We start from the raw sequence: 22,372 nt of genomic DNA on the forward strand, positions 1-22,372 counted from the left end.
CTTAGAGATCAGTTGGCTCATAAAATAACAGTTTAGCAAGTTTATAATGCACTGAATTTCTTTTTGTCCTGTGATCTTATTTTCACCACATTTTGATGCATGACTACTTGCTTTCTACTATTCCACAAAGCTAACAAAAGAAACTATGGAACGGGTGTGCACAACATGAATAAGAAAGATCAGTGCAAATGAGCAGAGCCAGTACACGTTTTGCTGCTGTGAGTTATAAAACCATCCTCCAAGTCAGATGAAAATAATTTACACTTTTAACTTATGGGGTGTTTGTGTGATAAGACTGGCATATATGAAAATTTCAGTTAGACCATCATTGGTATTAAAATTGTTGTTGCAACTACTCCATATGGGACAGTGGAATGGACTTGTTCTTTTGAGGTAAACATTAAAACATAGAGTTCCATTGCTTAAATCATTCCAGCATGGTTTACCATTAAAGCATACTGTTTAAAATCTGAGCTTGGACAGAAAACCAAACTATATTCTCTGAAGTTTCCCCAAAAAAGGCACTTACGCAAAGGTAATGACAGTGAAGTCAAGCCAGTTCCATGGATCACGAAGGAAAGTAAAATCTTCTAAACAGAAACCCCTTGCAATAATCTTTATTAGTGATTCAAAAGTATATATTCCTGTGAAGGTGTATCTAGAAAAAAGTAGTCAACAAGAGTTAAGGACATAGTAGTATTCACTCAGAGTACATCAGTTTCCTTTTTTTTTCTTTTTCTTTTTTTTCTTTTTTTCTTTTTTTTCTTTTTCAGAGCTGAGGATCGAACCCAGGGCCTTGTGTTTGCTAGGCAAGCACTCTACCACTGAGCTAAATCCCCAACCCCAAGTTTCCTAATGTTCTTTTCTAAAAAAGAAAACTAAGCCACTTGATTTTAGTTCCACAGAAAGAAAACACCACATTAATTTAAACTTGACTTCCCTGATGGTTAGTTTAAAAAGTCAATTTGACAAAGCCTACAATCACCAGGGAAGAGAGTCTCAATGTGTGCTTGGCTAGCTCCGGCTGGCTTGAGGGCACGCTGACTGCCTTAACTGATACGGGAAGCACCACCTTGAAATCAGGCAGCACCATTCTGGATTTGGGGCTCTGGACTGTAGAAGAATAGGGAGGACTAGCTGATTCCTAAGCATGCCCATGTTTGTTCTGTCTCTGGTCTTGCCTGCGTCAAGCTCCTGCTTCGACTTTCTTGAAATAACAGTGAAATCTAGAGTTGTGAGCTAAAAGAAATCCTGTCTCCCTTAAGTTGATTTGTCAGATTATTGTATTGTAGCAACAGAAATGGAACTAGAATAAATACCTACTGCCTGAAGGGTCATTATTTAAGCTACTCTTAGAGCAGTGTGAGAATACACGGCATGCATAGTCCGTCCAGCTACTTTCTAAAAGGGCTTGGCATCAACAGAAGCAGAGTCTCCTGAGAGTTAGCCGGTAAGGCCACAGGTTGGAATAGACAATCAGTGATACGAAGAAGCATAATATGATTCTCCTTGAGAAGGAAAATAATCTCAATCTCAATTTTTTTAAAAAAGATTTGGTTTATTTAGTTAGTTGTGTGTGTTTGTGTCTTGCACGTTAACTTAAATACTTTCAGAATCCATCCTGTACACGTTTTTTTTTTTTTTTTTTTTTTTTTTTTTTTTTTTTTTTTTTTTTTTTCAGAATCTGTTCATTTTTCTCATGGGCTCCCATCTAGAAGCATTGAAAGAAGAGGCTTTGGGAATATTGTGTGTATGTTAGAGTCAGCAGCCAAAGAGTCATAGGGGTCAGAACTTGGGCAGTGTGAGGTAAAATAGCTCGGACTGGAACAGTCATAGCTCAAGTTATCACAAACTATGCCCCTCTTCTCCAATGGTACCCCCAGCATGGAGAGATTCTCAAAATCATTAGTAATGCCTCCAGTTTTTGAAAATGCTACTGGAACTTTCAGTGGTCTGTTAGCCTTTAATCAACTGAATCTCCAAGTTTTATAATCTTGAAATTTCAGTCAAGTTATTGTTGATTACACGTGAAATAGTTATAAATCTGGATGATATATGAATGCCTCATGCTAATGAGACTAAATGTTGTTTTTAATGTAGCATTTACAGCTTAACCTTTTTGATTCTTAACTAACCAAATTAATGTGGAGTTTGTCTGAAATTAAAGCCTAGCATATATCTTGTTTATATTTCTGCAATTATTTTCATTGCATGTTTTCAAATACTAGATCCTAAAAGAAAACCACTGAGTATTCTCTTAGACTTCTGTTAGCTACTAACTACGATGTTGGGTGCAGTGGTATACAACTTTAATCCCAGCACTCAGGAGGCAAATGCAGGTGGATTTCTTTGAGTTCCAGGCCAGCCTGGTCTACAGAGCAAGTTCTAGGACGACCGGAGCTACATAGAGAAAACCTGTCTTGAAAAAACAAAACGAAACAAAACAAAACAAAACTACCAACTACAAGGAAAACCTAGATCCAACACTTTTAAGCCTAGGACTCAGAGAGTGTTGTCTTTTTGTATAATTGTATCTACAAATGGCTTTATTATGTATACTCTTCAGTTTTATTTAAAGGGTACATTGAAACATGGTTTCAAAATTTCAAATGTATGTACATGAATAAATATTTTAAAATATATAATTGAACTTACTCTACATTCTTTGTCCAGTCAGGAGGGTTGCTCATTGTCATAAACACACAGTTTGTCAAAATAGTGCACATAATTAACATGCTGAATAATGTAAGTTAGTGTTAAGGAACATACAAAAGAAAGTTCACATACTTTATTTAAAAAGCAGTAACACTGAAAAACCCAAATCTCAGTGCAACATGACTCATGGATAAGCTTGTGCCTGTGTATTATCTAATCCCCTTAAATTTCACTTTCTTCATTGATCAAATATGCACAATAGTGTGACCTCCACAGTTTCATATTAAATAAGAGTATGGGCAGATGTAAGAATACAAGCTATAATTGCAGCTGTTTTTAAATCAGTATGATTACCTCACACAGAGCTTGGGCAGGGGTTCTATTTCTGTGTTATATGGATTTGCAACATCTTGAGCAAAAAGCATTAATTTTAATCAATTTACACAATTAGAATTGTAAATTATTGAGGAAGGTGTATTTCTGTAATACTGGAATTTCTTCTGTAACAGAATTTATGAACGAATATACCTATGGTCAAAGCAGAGTATGGTACAAAGTTCTGGGTTGCTGTGTTTTGAGTGAGTTTATGCAAGTATAACAGTGTTGGGGAAGATAAAAAGGGGGCACTCTTGAAGGTCAAGGTTCATCATCACTTGAATGCAATTGAAATCCTACACAGTAACATGCTCTTGGGCCAGTCACTTGTCCTCTGTGTACATTCATCTCCCTATGTCCCCACCCACATTCATACATGGCTGTTAACCATGGACAAACTTTGTTGTTTGGTTGTGTAGATTAAAGAAGTTAATGCATGAGGAATGCTTACACACAATGCCTTAGAGAAGCTGAGTGATAGGTTGAATGAAGAAAATATAATAAAATTGTAGCTCTGAAAGTGGCCTTAAAAACATTTCAGAAACCACAGAAACAATGTCTAAGCTCTAGACAACACAGATGGTTGATACAGGATCTTAACATACACATTTTCTGCTAGAAGATCAGGTGCTTTTTCTACTACAGATGACTGGCCAAATGGAACATTACCATCAGGTGTAAAGAAAGTTTTCATCAAATGTCCACATGATGGCACTAGAAATACAAACTAAGATAGAAAAGCTTTTAAGTGTTAAAACAGTGAACACGGAAATTTTTTACGTGTTAAATCTTTTGTTTTCAGTAATAACCTATTGATAGCATTAAGGAATTTCTTGTAATAACTTGACTCAAAAAGGGAATGACATTTACCTTTTTTATTGTTTTTGCAACTGTTATTATTTTGCTTTCTGTTATTTTTCTTCCTCCTTTTGTTAGTATAGTGCTATGTTATTTATTATTTTTTGTTTTTTATTTATTGACTTAGTTACTTTTTTTATAGTATTGGGGGAACAAATCAAACCCATGGCTTTAATCAATACTTTAGATTTTAGAATGTAAATTATTTAAATCTTGCTAGTATGACCTTATAAAACTTATAATAGCATTTTATCTTAATTATGGCCAAGGTCATCAAAAGAAACTCAGTCTAAATGATTTTTCACTGATCAATACCCACATTGGAATTTAGTTGCAGAAACCTTTGAACCTTAGTGGGAACCACAGAGCCCAGCCCCCTTCAACCTCTTAGAGCAGCTTCAGCCTTTTCATGAACATCGCAGTCTTTACCGAACAGGTTTTTGCACTGTGGAATCATATTCAGTGGCTTAAATCTGATATTCACCCAATACTACTGTACTGCATATAAATCATCAGAAAAGTTGAAAAATTGGCTAATTCTGGAGTCTCTTGAGGTTCTTCTATGATTACAAGGTCACTGTGGGGTCCATTATAATGGCATATATCATATCTGTGACTAACCTGCAGTTGATTTTGAAAGTAGATTTTTTTTGTTATATGAAATTCTATGCGACTCTGTATAGATGGTAATGATGAATGTGATTATATTGTACAAAACACAGGGATTCAATACACATATGACAGCTTGTATCAATTGTCAACCTGACTGAATCCAGAATCATCCAGGAGACAGGCCCTCATTACATGCCTCTGGGGAATTATTTTGACTGCTTTGTTAATTCAGATGGGAAGACCCATCTACAGTGGTTGGCACCATTCCCTGGCTAGAATCCTGGAGTGCAGAACAAGGTTTAGGGCTGGAGGTGTGCCTCAGTGCATATCTGAGGCCCTGGGTTCAATTCTTACCACTACAAAATAGAAAAAAATAGATTTGTGTGACCAAGCAAAGATGTTAGTGGATATGATAAAAGCTATGGAGTGCATGCACATTTTAACTTAATTATAATACATATAGCTATAAAACACACAATTTATACAAATAGTTAACATAAATCACTTGCAAAAGGATATGAATGTACCAAAATCTTAATAGCTATTTTCCTAAGAGGATTGAAGGGAGTGAGGATGTACAGGGCGGAGGTGGCACTGAACCGGAAGATGGCCTTCCCTTTATTCAATACTATAAAAGTCTGTAAGATAGGAACAAACACAGAAGCATAAACTCTATTTTGTGCTTTCCAATAGTGTTACATCAATAATTCCAATTTGTACATCCAGGACAGTCGCTATCAATGTGCACCATGAACATCAGCTCTCTCTGGATCATTTATGTCCTAGACAGGAAACCTATGATGGCTCTTACCTTCCAGCACACACTTACCTGAGTTTGCACACCAACCAGCTAGGAGAATGTCCTTATTTTCTGAATATTTTTATTTTAAGTGTCTTATTTAAGCCAATGTTTGACATTGGGACATATTTCATGTTCATTCTAAAATTCTTAAGAATTCCTTTTCATAATGATTTGTTTGCCTAGGTCAGATATCTGGAAAATTAATCCTGTAGAATGCAAAATCATTCAACAGAACTGAATGTTTTAAAGATAAATATTCCTTCACTATCTGTGCTTATAAAATAAACATTATCACTCCACTGGTAATAGGAAACAAAAGCAGCTGCCATCGAGCATACTTGGGTTAGATGGATATCATCCAGTCATTGATTTCTGGAGGCCAAGCTCCCTGGAGAGTATCCTGTTGACCAGGAGTGCTAAATTCTGTATTGGGATTTCTAAGTTAGCTGACACATTGAATTCTAATCCCAATTGACTCCTAAATGCATGGAGGAAAAGCTCAAAGTCTCCGGAGAACTCAGGACCCATAATTATGAACAGAGTCCATCCCAGAAGCTGAACTCACTACCCAGCAAGGATCAGTGTGCAGAGAAAAGAAAAAAGAAAAAAATGACTCACCATGCAATGGAGCACTATGGAACACTCTGACACAGTTCTTGTAAGGCATTTATCAATATTCAGACTGTGCATAAGTAGGAGGACAAAGCCGACTTCTCTGTGAATGCCTTACTAAAGAGAAATAATTCTAAGGTTTTTATTTTAATTTCTAAATATGGGGAATTGAATTAAGGCCTCCTGCATGCTAAGCAAGTGCTTTACCACAGGGTTATATTCCTAGCTCAGCGTGTGTGTGTGTGTGTGTGTGTGTGTGTGTGTGTGTGTGTGTGTGTGTGTGTGTGTGTGTGTTGAATCTCTAACTCAGAGTCTTATACAAGTGATCCGGCACTTAATAATGACCCCAGCACAGTTTTTTACATGTTTGTACATCGATTCCTTAAAACTAACTTCTAACATTTACACGTATATCTACATAGATCTCCATTATGATTAGCATGATCTATAACATGCTCTTTGTTTTTGACTAAGAATTTTTGATAGACTTCTTCTCCACATTTAAACTTCAGGTCACTAATAGATTTTTCATTTTGACTTCAATATTTTCAAGTGGAGCAATCCTCAAATGCAGTGTTGCTGTTTGAAAATAGCACTTGCTATCTGGTATATGGGGAGAAATGCCCTAAACGTGCCATGAAAACATCCCCTAACCAGTGCAGGTCTGTTAGTCTCTTCTGGGCTATGACAAAAAATTCAAGTACTAAGAGTAAAACCTGTGTTTAGAAAGTTGCAAGGCAATTTTATGTCTGTTAAATACAGTAATAAAATAATACAAGAGAGTAGGTTGTACTGTCCCATTTCATTTCAGTTCTTTGGCAACTAATGTCACTGTATTTCATAGATAAGCAGAGTAACAGAGACCCCCATCCCCAGGGTGGGGAAATGCTGCGCTAAGCCTGCTTTTTGAGCACATTCCCACTCATTTCTGAAGGGGTCAGTCCAGCTCAAGGAGAGTACCTTAAGAAGTCTATTTGTGGGAGGAACACATTTCCCAGGTGCTTACTCCAGTGTCAATTGCTGGTGGACAATTCGTAGTCCCCTTCATTCTCTTTCAGTCATTCAATATTTCTGTCCTGAAATGACCCTATGAAATCATCATCAAACATGAATGGACTTTAGCAGGGAAGTGCCTTTGCCTTAAGGAATATGAGCATTAAAGGACACAGAAAGGGCAAAGCTTAGGATTGAGTGTCATTGTCTCTTAAACTTTCTGCCTATATTTCCTTTTCCAGAAACATACTCAGAAAATGTGATAGAAACACTGGAACTAGAGTAGGAACCATAGGGAAAATGTAACTAGTAAGAATGTATACTCTTTAACTAAGAATATTATTTCAGATAATATTACAAGCTAATTTTGAACTGAATGTAGTGATAGAGATGACAAAGGAATTTCAGGCCTACTATGTCCTCCACTATAGACTGGAGGGTGAGAAAGAAGACTTGGGAGAGTCAACAACAGCTGAGTCGACTGAGAAATACCCAGAGACATTATAAGGAGATTGGCTGCACTCAGAATTCCCATGACACAGGTTCTTTGGCCACCTTCTGTTCAAATGATGAGCAAAGGAAACTGATTATTTGAATGGGGACAGCTCCAACAGGTATATGTATTTGAATATTCGGGCCGCAGATGGCAGAACTGTTTGGGAAGGATTAGGAGGTGTGACCTTGTTAGAAGACATGTGTCAATAGATGTGGTTTGGGGTTTTTTAAAGTCCATACCATTCCAAATTAGCTCTCTCTCTTTCTGGTGTCTTTTGGCTGTGGATCCAGTGCAAGCCCTCAGCTACTGCTTCAGCACCTGCCTGCCTGTTGCCATGTTCCTCACCATGATGGTCATGGACTCATATGAGTTCCCAAATGAAATACTTTCTTTTATAAGTTGCCTTAGCCATGGTGTTTTGTCATGGCAATAGAAAAGTGACTAAGACAGAAACACTTGACAAAAAAATAAACAAAAGAGAAGAGAAATCAATGACAAAGCTGAAGTGTTAGAGAGGCCAGTGGATGGGAAAGGAAGAGCAGAAACTGCTCTTTCACACAGTAAGTCAAAGGCAAGATTCAGAAACTTAGCCTAGCAAGAGAGAAAGCCAGGAAGGAATTCTAGACACCAGAAGTCAACAAAGTGGTTTTTATAAAAACATTGCACTCCCAGTGTGGATAAGTAATTGAATATTTGAAAATGCAACAGATGAATTAATACTTGGGTGTAATTCTTAATTTTTCAGGCTTTCAGTCTTTTAGGATGTATTTGATACACTTATTTGTTAAATGCAAATAATTTGTAACTTATTTCATAAGGAATTTTGTGTGCAATGTGTGAATCCATGTAGTTTAGTTGAAACATAAGACTACTGAGGTTTGACTGTATGGCATACTTTCTGTACTTTAATTTTTCATAGGATTTTCTTCCATCACTTCCAAGGATTGTAACAATAACACCAGCATTGCTGAATCATTTTAATGGTTTTTCCCATATTGATGCTATACTCTTTTTCTCAGGTCAAAATATATATGCTCAAATACAAGCTTCATATATATCACTCTGAAGTGTTTATGGGTTTACTTTCAATAGCCTTACAATAAAGAAGAATATCTAAACTTAGCTGGCACCCTATTATATGTAGAACTGTAATCATTATCAGGCCAGTAAATTTGATTTAGAACTTAAGGTTACTTTTCACAACTAGTCTGCTATTTATTTCTTTACAGATCTGTATCTGCTATCCTCATAATTTTGACATAGTTGAGAAGTCAGTTTGCAACTGCAAAGACGCTCAGAAGAATGTTTCTCTAAACCATGGTGTTGAAGGTACAGCATGGGGAGGAGAATCCAAAGGGATCAAAGTTCACTTACAATGAAGAATTAACTCCAAATCTACCAACCATCTGGATACCTTTGTCTATTTACACATACAACATATTTACACAATCGCTTCTCGACCTTTTGGCTAAGATCAAGTATAACATATTTACATATACACATTTTCCCTTTCAGGGAAAAATCCTAATCTACTAAAGATAACAGTACACTGTTAGCTGAAGAAACAAATACTATGTGAGATTAAGCCAACAAATATTTATGCAGTCTTCAAATGCATAGCATTTTTGGTTTCTTAGAAGAATGTGTTATGTGATGATATAGTACAATATCTCATCATCCTTGTCATCTACTTAGGGTCAACATAGCTCCCAAAGATAATTTTAATTACACTAAGTGACTTCAACCCAAAAGAAAACTCCAGACTTGGAGGCAGAGGAGGAAAGACAACATCAGCTCCTAGTCTGAAATGATTCTTCACACTCATGGCTGATATGAAGGTTCATGTGAGTGCTCCCAGTGCCAAGTACCAAGAGTCTGTCTTTTAGTAGAAGCTAGCTACATTTGTGTCTATTCCTTAAACCTATCCCTCGGTTCATTTACTGTAAGGGAAAAACAAGGGCTTTAATGTCATCACTGCAATGGAGTCAACTTATAGGCACTTTGTGAGAACATTTTAATATGGGAATAATTTTCTTCCTCAGAACAAGTTTTTAAACAAGACACTGTGGATAAATTCAGATCTAACCATAATGTATAAAACATCATTTATAGATGTATTTGTGGGAATGAAGTATTCATAACCACCTTAGGACTGTTCTGGTCTGTCAAGTATCTTTTTATGTATATTCACTAAAGTTAAATAATATTTTTGCTGTGCTTATACAACAAATAATTAAGTAGTATGTATATGACAGACACTTGAAAAGCAGCATGGACCTAATTTAGGTGCAATTGTTGATTCCAATTGAAAAGTTGACTTTTCAGTACTGTATTTGCAAAGCTTTGTGCTGATTCCTGAAAAGAAAACACACATATGTAAGTCCTGGCCCTTAGTTGTTTACAGTTAAGGGAATGCTAGCTACCAACAGTAGCACAAATGAACGTAGAAGGAGAGATGGAGGTGTAGATAACCTAGCACTATCCAACACAAATATATTGTAAAATAGAAACCTGAACTGTAAACAAAGATTTCAGATTCCCTAAGTAATACAGGGAAAGCAAATGAAGAGTGTGAAACGCACCTTAGTGGTGTTTCCTTTAACCCAATGTAACTGAAATACTGACATTGGGGGATAAAATGATATCAAAATCATTGAAGTATTTCATGTAACTTTTTCACACTGTCTCCAGTCCTCTAAATCCAGTCTCACTGTGTTTTCAGTACTCACAGCCACCCTGGGTGATATCTACTGTGCCGAACAGATTTGACCTAACCTCAACTACTCATTGACCAACCAAGCCACACTTGTCAGCAACCTTGCCAAGAAAATATCATTTCTGGTGTTAAAGAAAACACAAGGTGGTTTGATGGAAGACTGATAGGCATCCCTGGTAATGAACATTTTAAGGATCCAGAAAAAAAAATCAGGAAAAAAATACAGCAGATTTGCCTCAAGTTAAGAAGACAGATTCCAGAACTGGGTCTATTATTACAAAGCTGTCTCTGTTCTTTCTACCTGTGAGATTCTGGACCCTATTTCTCTATGACTAAGTCACTTCATTTATGGAAATATCTGTACTGGGCTAAACCATAAGCTGTGATTTCAATTCATGGCATCAGAATTGAGTATGCAGCATTCTATGCATTTTAAAAAAAATCACCAAGATGATTCTACAATGGTAGGGTGATGCCCCTGTTTACTGATTAGTGATTAATTAGTAATTCCCCAGTTCTCAATGATTATGCAGAATATACGAGTTAGACCCATTTATTTGTCACAATTGGATAATCTCTCTCATATCTGCACCTATAGAAAATGACTTGCTGCTATGATTATTGTCAATGAGGAAACTTGAGTTTGATAAGTAGTGTATTTGTGTTTTTGTTTTCTGAATATGTAGCCATTGGTTGAACATTTATTTCAGTCTAGAGCCCATATTCCTTAAAGTACACCATTAAAACTTAAGTTCTAACTTTACATCTCATCTATACGTTATCAGAAAAACTGCCACATAACAGGGATGACTTAAAATGCATTCAGCTTACCTTCTCTAAAAGTTAAGCTGCAGCCAAAGGCAAAAGATGACATATGAAAGTAAGCTGGATGACAAGAAATATTTAGAAGTATCACATGCAGCTGTGGAGGCTCACTCATGTAATATTAGCACTCAGGAGCTGAGGCAGGAGGATTGCTGTGAGTTTGAGGCAAGACTAAGTGATGAAGTAAGATCCTTTCTCAAAAAACAAAACAAATTAGTAATGTATGTTATAGGCATATATTTATAACTGAATTTATTCTTTGCCTGAAAGTTTAAGTCAGAGAACTTTTCAATTTACACATCATGTGTGTTCTAAAACTGTATCTGGCAGTCAATCCCTTTGGAATTTGAATACATTTTCACATAAGGGAGTAAACAAGTGTGTCTTTCTTCAAATTTCAAACTCGATGTAACTTTCCTCTGCAGGTGCTGGGATCAAAGCCAGGATCCAACAAGTGCTGAGTAAGCAGTCTTCCACTGAACTACTCCCTGGTCTTACTAATGAAATTTAATTCCGAATTAATGGTAGTTGGAACTGTATCACTATGTAGAAGAAAGAGGCACTCTAGAAATAGTAACAGAGCTCTAACTTGGGCTCAGGTGCACATCTCTCTTCCATACCCCTCTGGTGGTCAGAATGGGAAATTGTTCTTACTCTGCCAGGGAGAAGAGCATGTTCCCTGTCTTTCCACTGCTGGCAAGGCATGAGGTTCTGCAAGGTGCAGAAAGAATGGGGGTCATGTGGCAATAGTGGCAATAAGAGAGATGCTTTGAAGCTTGGGGTGGGAAATACAGATGGCAAGAGATTCCTATCGGTCCCCATCACAGCGCACATGTCTCCTTCCAGCCCAATCTGTGGTGTCTGTCTTTTCCCTCTCTGAGAATCTTTAAGTGGCCTCATCTCCTGCCTCCCTCCATCCCCCTTGTATGCTGTGACTTTAGGCAAATATTTTCCTCCTTGTTCGACTCCTGGGTGAATGAAAATCTATCTCACAGTTTCTCTCACAGCATTTGCTTTTCTGCAGCTCACTAACTGCAACTCGTCTAACACAACCTAACATATCTAACACAACCTTCATGTGGTTGGGGGGAAGGTCTTTAAGCTATGGATTGCAAACTGAAATGACAGAGACTGGAAAACGGAAATGGGGGCCTGAGTGTCATTGATGCCACATTTATCAACTTGATGAAAATCACTCAAAAGTTAAACAATACAGTGCACATATAACAAAAACAGTCATGGGTATCAATACTTCACAGTTAGGTTTTGTTTTTAATTTTGGTTGTATAATCATACAAAGGAGAGGACTGTGTATACAGGAAAGATTCTGGTAAATTATTTGTATCGTTTCTCAGGTTGGAAGAGAGAATGGGGCTTTTGGAGAGAATCCTGTGAGGTTATTTGCCTTGAAAATAAACTGGATATTCCTTAAGATGTACTAAGTGATCCCTTTAGCTAACTTTAGACCTATTAGAAGATAACAGACATGCTGTACTAATGTTACTAGGTTAGTTAATATCTTCCTCATATAATAGCCCAGGTCTACTGTGTTACCTTCTTTTATGTTTTCCCTATTACTGGAACTTGTCTTCACATCTCAATTTAGATGCAATTTCCTTATTGAATCACACAAATTAAGTTTTACATTGAGGTTCTACATAAAGGTGTATATCATCCACTCAGGACCAGGTGGGAAGTGTAGTTGAATTATATTAGATGCTGATAGTGAATATGAAAGGTTGTTTTTAAGAAGCAAGAGCTTTGGGAAATGCTACCAGCTTACTTAATAGTTTTACAATCTTGGGCAAAGTACCTAACCTCAGTTTTATTGGTTTTAGATAGATACCAAAGCTATCTTGAAAGGATCTGTAGGGCAAACAAGAATTTAAGTATGCAGGTGCATAATATGTAGGGGAGGTAGCAATTGTTCATTTTTACCTATCTGGAATAACTTCTCCAGAAGTTTCTGTCTCTTCATTGTGGAAGAAATCTCTGCTGTCCACATAGAAGTGTCTCTCGTCATTCAGGAAATGATTCACCATATGATACTCACCTGGTCCAGATGACTATCACATCCCCCTATTCACAGTAACAGACCATGCCAGCTGATTACAAGCAATTCTAGAGCTTTCGTTAGAGTTTAGAAAATACGTGCATTCCTTTTGTAAGGTTACTCTGCTGTAGATGTTAACTTAGTGTGACTGATGGCTATTTCTGCCACCTTGTGGGTGAGCCCGCCTACACACGAAGCCAGCTAGCATAAGCAAATGCAGAGCCCAAACTGCGGAAGGGCTGTCCTGATGGTGTCTCTTTAAATGCTGTGTCTTTTGTTATTCAACCAGATTTGGCCCATACGTTTGCTTTTTTTCCCTTTCTTTTCGTCTTCCCTTGAAAGTAGTTTTGCTGAGTTTTTTTACTTTTATTCAAAGAGTCTCTTAACAATATGATGGGTGCCTACTAAGTGTCAAGGGTCATTTAGTTTGCCCTGGGACTTTTTCTGCGGCAGAGACTGAGTGGACAAATAATGACAAATAAGGAAGAATGGGGACTAGGAGAAAGATTCAGGGGCTGCTGAAGCAGCTTGGAGTTAAGGCGGTGTCCAGGTAACAGCTATTCTAGAGACAACAAAATAACTTGCTACCTCAATCATGATCACTCTTGTGATGACAGATCAGGCATAAATGTGAAGCCTCTTGTGTGAGGTTTCTCATAGAGCCCAAGTACAGAGATGGCATGCATTATGTTAGGACTGTTGGAAGAGAGGATGGTTTTTTTAAAAAAAATTGTTAGGAGACTTTCAAGGACATGGTACAGTTTTTCAACGAATACATTTCTATATTCCAAAATATAACAAGGTTCTATTTTCACTACAGATCTAAAATATCTTTCTATTTCTAGTAAAAATGCCACATTGTCAAAAGGATATTTCTTCCCATGGTACTAATGAGTCATCTGTAATTTTAAGAACATGAGAGGGGAGCCATTTTCTGAACAAAGAGTGGGTGAAGTTGAATGTATAGCCAAATGGTACAGTAGCAACTCAAGTTATGAAACCGAGGGAAAAAAGTAAATCCCATAAGAATAAAACTGTACTCACAAACCGAAATGTCCTTGTGTCACAGAAAAGTAAATGAGCAAATAGAAAGGATTAGCTTGGAGTCTCATTGCAAAGATCCCCTGATGACAGGAAGCATGAGATGGAAACTCTATGATCTTTGACCTCAGAGCACAGCCATTACCTCCTCTCTTCGTTCTTTGAAGCGCTGTGTGTTTAAAACGTCTGCAGAATTTAAGGCCCCCAATGCTTCCATGAACTAGGGAGCTTCCATGCACAGCACTGCTGCTTCCATTTCCTCAGTTACTAACACAATATCACTGTTTAAACCGTTTTAATAATTTTAGTAGACTGTTCGATTATTATGTAATACGCACATCAGAAACTGGGGCAAAGAGGATAAAAATATGTGGGCATATGTCATGATAACATACGGCATCAGCAGTGACATTTCCATATGCCCAATGACATTGATTGCCTTTATAAAAGAACACAGAGAGCTTTGGCCTGTTAGACTGTATTCACACAAGTTTCTGCACATACAATGCAATTGCACTTTATCCTGGGATATAGCACAAAGAATGCATTCTGTAACCATTTTCATGGTCAATGTTATTGTTCAGTGCTTATTCTCAAAACTCATAAATTTAATTATTTCTATTGCAGTATTATGAAGTATGATATATAAAAGGTAGTTGTTCAGTGAGGGCTTCCCTTTCAAGAATGAATTGGTGCCTTTCCAGTGAAAGATCAGGCCCTTCTTGTTCTCCCTTGCCTTATAGCCTTCCATCATGTGATGGTTCAGCTAACTTTTCAATCTTGGACTCCCTGGTCTCCATAAGACAATACATTCCTTTTCATTGTCTGAGTTCAATCTAAGGGAAACTATTGATACTTGCATATTGAACTCACTTTGTAATACAAATCAACACTCACAGTGTCTTCAATCATGGAAAAATCTCATCTATAATGATATTTGACCAGTAGACCTTTGGCTGTTCCAATACATTTAAATTCATTCTCCCTATCTCTCTCTCTCTCTCTCTCTCTCTCTCTGTATATATATATATATATATATATACATATATATATGTGTATTATATGTATATATGTGTGTGTCTGTGTTGTATTGTTTTAATGAAGACCACTCTAATGTTTACATACTCATATATATACATATTTATATGTTTGTATGTGTTATATTGTTTTTAATGAAGACCATTCAATTGTTGAAGATACTAATTGCTAACATAAAATTAATGACCATATATTAAAAGAAATATTATTTTAAAAGATAAAGATTTTACTAAGCAACTCCACCTTAAATCAGAGAAAACTTAATGTTCATTAATTGTTTATAAACTGTTAGTGAAACAATCTATATTTTGAAAAAAATGTAAGACTAATAAAGAAATAGACAACCTACAGAAAGTTTTAGAACACAGGACTATGAAAGAAGGAAATATTATGACTATGACTCAGCCGTGTGTTCTAACATACTGTGTGGTGGACGTGCTGCCACATTCTTACAATCCCAGTGTCAGTAGGCAGGAGGAGTGTGAGTTCAAGGCCAGTCTGAGCTACATAGGAAACTGCTGTCTCAAAAAGCAAGCAAATGAAGCACACAGCATGTTTGTTTTAAAGGACTTAGCTCCGCAAACAGTTCTAGCTGTACTGCTGTCCACTGGCTCACAGTTGGAGATTTGCTTGATGGGAGTGCAATGTGAAAGTGAAGGATGTGCCTTTCCTTCCTGATAACAGTATTTCTCTTATCAAGTTGCTCTGCTTGCACAACGAGATTTGTTCCCAAATGTCAGAATGCTTTTCCGTCTTCACACAATGTGCATTTGGAGATAAGAAAAGCAGATGTCAAAGGCAAGTTTAGAGGAGGGGGGTGGGCAGTCCAGCAATGCTGATCTAGCTGCCAAGTCAGAGCTGAGCTTTCACCCTGTGCTTCTTATAAAAGCTTTTAAGTATTTGTCTTGTGTGATTTTGTTTTCCATTTTCCTTTATGTAATTTTTTATTGAAATTAAACATAAGTGAGTTAGGGACCTTTGTGGGCAGAACCTCCCCTCAAGACAGTATCTTTCATCAGTCTGAAAGCTCTTATTTTTGAAAGCATATTATTTTGCTTTTATTTTTATTTTCTTTATTTGTTGATTGGTTGGGTAATCATTTTAGAAGGAGTATCACTACCTAGCTTTGGATGATCTGGATCTTGCTATGTAGACCAGGCTGACTTTAAACTCACAGAGATTTGCTTGCCACTAACTCCCAAGTGCTAAGTTTACAGTGTGTACCACCAGGCCTGGTAGTCTGAAAGTTCTTTAAGTTCTTTAACTTAGAGAGAAAAATATATATGATAGTCTGTGATAGTTTGAATAAAAATGGCCCCATAGGCTCAAATAATTGAATGTTTAGTCATCAGGGAATGGCACTACTTGAGAAGGATTGGGAAGTGTGTCCTTGGAGTAGGTGTGGCCTTGTTGGAGAAGTGTGTCACTGGGGACAGGCCTTGAGGTTTCCAAAGTTCAAGCCAGGCCCAGTGATTCTTTCTTTCTCTTGCCTTCTTATCAGGAGGTAGAACTATCAGCTACATATCCAGCACCATGTCTTCATGCTCCACCATGCTTCCTGCCATGATGATAATTGACTAAACCTCTGAATGTAAGGAAGCCTCAATTAAATGTGTTCTTTTACATGAGTTACTGTGGTCATGGGGTCTCTTCACAGGAGTATAACACTGAGTAAGACAGTCTGATTACCACATGATGAATTACTACCCTTGTCAATATGCTTTAGTTTGGTTTTTTCTCAAACTATTCAATTATAGATTTATAAATAAGGATGGAGCATAGGAGTTGGGATGCTGGAATTCAATTTTGTATTTTGATAAGGCCTCCTCTTGGTGACCTTAATAATTTTTAGATGGTGGGTTTTACCAGATGGTACTGGAGACTCTACGTTTGGGGAAGCAAATGCCTGATAAGGAGAGAGCTTTCTAACCTCTACCACAGGAGCCCCTGAAATGCTGTATGTCTCTAGGAACTAGAAATAAATGAGCACAATTTATGGGATGAACCAAGTTCTGTGTGGAGTACATCTGAGTCTTTATTTCAAGATTTCCTCATATTTACTTCTCATAAATAGCAACTATGGGATGGATAATCTTTGTACTGACTGGTTTTATGTCACCTTGACATAAGCTAGAGTCATTTTAGAAGAGGGAACCTCAATTGAGAAAATGCCTTTCCTAGATTGGGCAGGCCGGTGTTATATTTTCTTGATTGATGATTGATGTGGGAGAGCCCAGCTTATTGTTCTGGTGCCACCCCTAGGTGGGTAGTCCTAGGTGCTATAAAAAAATCAGACTGAGAAAGCCTTGAGGAGCAAGACAGTAAGTGGCGCTCTTCTATGGCTTCTGCTTCAGTTCCAGATTCTAGGTTCCTTCCTTGAGTTTCTGCCATAACTTTCTTCATGATGAGTCTGATGTGGAACTAACTGTAAACTGAAATAAATTCTCTTCATCCCCTAATTTTCTTGAGTCACAGTGTTTTAGCACAGTCATGGAAACTCTAAGAGATCTCTCTCACTCAAAATTGCCATTATTGGCAGCTTGTGTCCTGATAAGAACCGACAAGAAGTTGTCCCTAACATTTGGAATATTTTAGGGTTCATGGCCAATAAAATGCTTTATTTGTTAAACTAATTACAATTCTTGTTTTCTAGCCATCCGTTGAGAATTCAGAAATGTATTGTGCTTGGTCAAAATATAAAAGACAATCAGTAAGTGTCTTTTTTTAATCATCTGTGCTTTTTGGGGGGAAGGGATTGGTGAAATCATGGTGATAATAAAAGTTTAGATTCAAGAATGAATATAAAAGTTACATACATTCATATATTAATTATATGAATATATATGTCCTTCAGATTATTATTTCAACACATTTCTAACAAAAGATCAAGTATTCTAAAAACTGTACATTACAGTGAAGGACACCAACACTTGAATGAAGAGGCATCCTACATAATGGGGAAAAAGTTTTTGACGGCGATACATCTGATAGAGGGTTGGCATCCAGCAAATAGAAAGAACTCAAAAAAAAATGAAAAAACAAGATGACAAACAATCTAATTTTAAAAAATTAAACAGAGGCATGGTACTAAACAGAGTTTTTTTTTATGATAGACGCACATGTCTGAAAAACACTGTCAAAATGTTCAACATCTTAAGGGAAATACAAATTAAAACTTCTTTGAGGTTTTATATCACTCCAGTTACAATGACTAAGGTAAAAAACAAAACAAAACAAAAATAAAAGGTGACAAATGCTGGAGTGGATGTTGGGAAAGGGGAACACTGATTCACTGATGGTCAGAATGCAAACTGATGTAGCCAGGAGAGAAATCAGTGTGGTGGTTCCTTAAAAAGCTAAAAATTATCACTACAGGCTAGTCTCATCGTGTTATAAAGTACTATGCATGCCACCAGAGAAGAATTCTCATCAAAACTCATCAGTCTTATCCAGCTGTGAACCCTGAGAGCTATTGACTTTGTAGGACTTACCCACTGGAACACAAGTGGTACAAACATCCCAGGTGTAACTAATCACTTTCTGGTTGGATTTAATTGCAAACCCACACCTGACACCATTACTGGGACAAAGAACCTATAGCTAAGTAGATCATAAGCCCTAGTAGGGGTAGGGGAACCTACTACTATTACTCTGCTAAATGGACATAACATTAAACCATTTCCTATTGACTTATTGTTGTACCCATAGATAATGCATTTCTCAATCTTTATCAGAGAAGCTTCTATTTGCAATAGATGGTGATTTAGACAGGGACTTACAACTGGCCAAGATTTAGAGAATAAGGTATTAGAGAGTTCTCAGCACTAAAGGTAACATATATACCATATCTCTCCTTCCAATGCTCATAGAGGTGGTCGTGGAAAGAGTGTAAGAGCCAGGGTTTGTGGAAAACTAAAAGAAAAATGCCATAGAAAGGCAGAATAGGGAAGCTGAACATAGGAACTCACAGCTGTTGCTACAGCATGCACAAAACCTGTGCAAGCACAAGCCAGATCAAATTCCACTGTGGAGACTGAATCTAGATGTACAAACACACCCCTAGCAGTAGAGCTGTTGATTCTTATTAACTGCTAGGAGGGGGAGACAGTTTCTCTAAGAGCGTACCCCCTACTAAGCTAACAACCACACTTCAGTGGAAGACCACACAACTAAGAATATTTGAACAGCATACATTGGTTTTAAAGAGTTTAAAAAAAAAACACATAGTTGAGTGGGTAGAGAGTGGGGGCTGGATCTGGGAAGAGTTGGAAAAGGGGTGAATATGATCGAAACTCTCAAAGAACTAATGAAAGCTTTAAATAAGAATATATATCGGTGATGATTACTAAGAAAGGCTTTGATAATTTGTGTAAACACAGCTATATTGACTTAGAATGCAGGTGGATAAATAAAATGGAAGTTATTATACACCCCCTCATATTAAGGCCTAGTAAGTGTAATAGACTAGATAGTGCCTTCCAAGTGTTCATGCCCTAGCCGTAAATAGAGTCTTTGCAGATATTATACAGTTAAGATGAAGCCCATATACGTTAGAAGGAGCACTCATACAATTTGATTGCAAAATGCCCCTAACAGTCTTATATATGAAAACCGTGAGCCAAAATAAATAATTTCTCCCCACAAAGCAAACAAGAAAACAAAACAACAAAGTACCCTTGTATATTGCCTAACTATATTCCATATGGAAACAAATTCTTTAGGAATTTACTTGATTCATTATTTATAATATGGTAAAGGAATTGAAAACTTTTGTGTTGTAAAACATTCTTCCATGAGAAATTCACACAATACATTTTGGGCTCTTTTGTAACTCAGGGTGACTTCAAGATTTCAAGGTACAAAAAAAAATACATAAAATTGCTTAGTATATGTAATCTTTGGTGAGAATTTTTAATTTGTTAAATTAGCTGCCTACAACTTATATTTAGATTTTTGTCATGAAGCATTTGGGGCAGCTCCATATGGTATAATATAATTTATTTACTTCTCATGAATATACATAAAACACCCACAAGTGTGGTCTCATTTCTTAAGCAGAAGGATGGTTAAGGCTGTGCTAATTTAGTGTGTGATGCTTCTGTAACAATGCATGCAGTTAGTGGCAAAATATACCTGCTAAGAACACTTACTTTCTTATTGATATAGTAGGGGTCCAGGTCCTCCAGAGGCTCTGACACCATCTCTGGAGGAATGTCTCCATAGATAAATGGAAGGTTCTTCCCAGCTTCCAAGTCACTGTTTGGCTTTGGGCCATTTTCATCATCATCTTTTTTGTCTGGCTTGGGATTCTTAGCCTTTTCTTCTGCAATGCGTCTTTCAATAGCTGCAAGAGATTCTCTGGTGAAGAAGTTGAAGCTGTCAGGTCCTGGTGGTACAAGCACTGTTTGCTCCATCTTGTCATCCTGCACATTTTAATTACTATTTACTCTTCATGTGAGATTCCTAAGGAGGGAGGAACAAAAAGCATCAAGAAGATTAAAAGTTGTTAGTATCTATAAACGCTTATCTAGAAACAAGAGCCAGAAGACTTAACTTTTTTTTTTGTTTTGTTTTGTTTTTTGAGACAGGGTTTCTCTGTGTAGCTTTGGCCTTTCCTGGGACTCACTTGGTAGCCCAGGCTGGCCTCGAACTCACAGAGATCTGCCTGGCTCTGCCTCCCGAGTGCTGGGATTAAAGGCGTGTGCCACCACCGCCCAGCTAAGACTTAACTTTTTAATCTCCCCCCAAATTGAAATGGAATTTCTAAATAAAACTTTTAAAAAAATGTATTCTCCATGCTAAGTTTTAGCCAAGCATCCCAGTGTATTGGATCTTATTCTTTACTAATAAAGAAACTAGACCTAGACCATGAGTTTAAAACTTGGTTCAGTACTGCCATATGTACATTATGGTAACTATCACCAGGTCACTGATGGAATGCTCACCCTGAGAACCACCTGTATGATGAATAGTATGCCCGCAGCAGAATGGGGTGATAGATCAATCAGTTCAAAAGTCTGGGATAGGAGGAACTTGTCTCTGAGAAGGTTGAAAATGTAGCCTTTGAGGCCCAACAAGTGAGGACAAGCAAATTAGAGTTTCCTGCATTCCATCAGAGAGTCGCACAATCAGCTAGTCATTGTTGTTCTAAGTGTGCCTGTATATACCCAGAGATGTGAGTGAATGGAGCTATGATCTGTGAACTGCATTCTCCCTAGTAGAGTCTGTACCTGAACACATAGGCAAATACAGTCCAAGGTGGGACAAATGCCATTGAGATGGTGGGATGGAGATAAACTAAACTGAAGAGAAAGCTCTAAGCACAGGAGATAGCAGAATGCTCCTAGTTCAAAATAAAAGGTGGTTTCCTTCATTGAAGCAATTCTGATATTCTTTCAGGGTCTACAGTCTACATGTATTATGAGGACCTGGTCAAAACTCAACTCCATATCACAGAGTCAGACATCAAGGCCAAATCCCAGATGCATCCTTGTCAAGTATATTTAATAAGAGCTCACATTTCACACATATAGCCGTGCCAAACTTCCTGGAGCCCAAGCTCTGCCTGGTACAGATTTTATTTGGATAGTACATTAGCTCATTAAAGTCACCATGCTCTGATACAGTTAGTTGAAGCTTTGCTGTCTAGGCCTGTAATAGAAAACTATAGTCAAATCATTTTGTCTAGCTTCTATCATGGATCTCAGAGTTCACAGGAACAAACAGGTACCCATTTCCGTGAGGTTTGTGACCATATATTTTTAAGTGGATGAACAGGGAGAAGATAGGATTTGGATCAATTTTAGTACCTTCCACCTATTAAGTGAACGTTTCAGAGGTTCTTAAGTCTGCTTGCAGTGAGCTGAGGGCCTTAAGAATAGACTGTTTTATCTAAAACGAATTCCTCCCATAAAGCACCTGAAAATACTGGCACCTATTTATTTGGAAATAAAAGTTCAAGGATAACAAAAATGGCTGTGTTTCTCATTGCAGAATTATTCTAACGTACATATATACATGGTTTTTGTTCTAATTGATTGATAGAAAATATAATCTGTGCAAATAATAGAAGTTCAAAACATGTAACAGAAAATGCAATGTCAAGTCTCCCTCCCACCACTGTTCTCCTTCTCAGTACTATTATTATTGGCCTCCTGTATATTTTCTCAGGGAGGTAATATGTACATGCTATATGAGTGAGTATATGTATCTTCATATGCATCCTACTTAAACCATATATACAAAAAATAATACAGTGTAAAGCATTTGATGCTGTTTTTACTGAAAACATGTTAG

General features: G+C 37.2%; 1 protein-coding gene across 1 annotated transcript in view; it reads right to left on the reverse strand.

Annotated features, from left to right (window-relative positions):
- Scn1a (sodium voltage-gated channel alpha subunit 1) overlaps positions 1 to 22,372 on the reverse strand; it is a 149,192-nt gene that overhangs the window by 60,337 nt on the left and 66,483 nt on the right. The window contains exons 2-5 of the mRNA XM_076569585.1: positions 20,227 to 20,539; positions 5,020 to 5,138; positions 2,656 to 2,745; positions 530 to 658 (exon numbers count right to left, since the gene is read on the reverse strand). Of these exons, the coding sequence (XP_076425700.1) occupies positions 530 to 658; positions 2,656 to 2,745; positions 5,020 to 5,138; positions 20,227 to 20,490 (602 nt within the window). The 5' untranslated portion in view covers positions 20,491 to 20,539. The remainder of the gene's footprint in view (positions 1 to 529; positions 659 to 2,655; positions 2,746 to 5,019; positions 5,139 to 20,226; positions 20,540 to 22,372) is intronic.

The sequence above is a fragment of the Peromyscus maniculatus genome, chromosome 4 (genome assembly GCF_049852395.1).
Source record: "Peromyscus maniculatus bairdii isolate BWxNUB_F1_BW_parent chromosome 4, HU_Pman_BW_mat_3.1, whole genome shotgun sequence".
In the NCBI taxonomy this organism is placed as follows: Eukaryota; Metazoa; Chordata; class Mammalia; order Rodentia; family Cricetidae; genus Peromyscus; species Peromyscus maniculatus.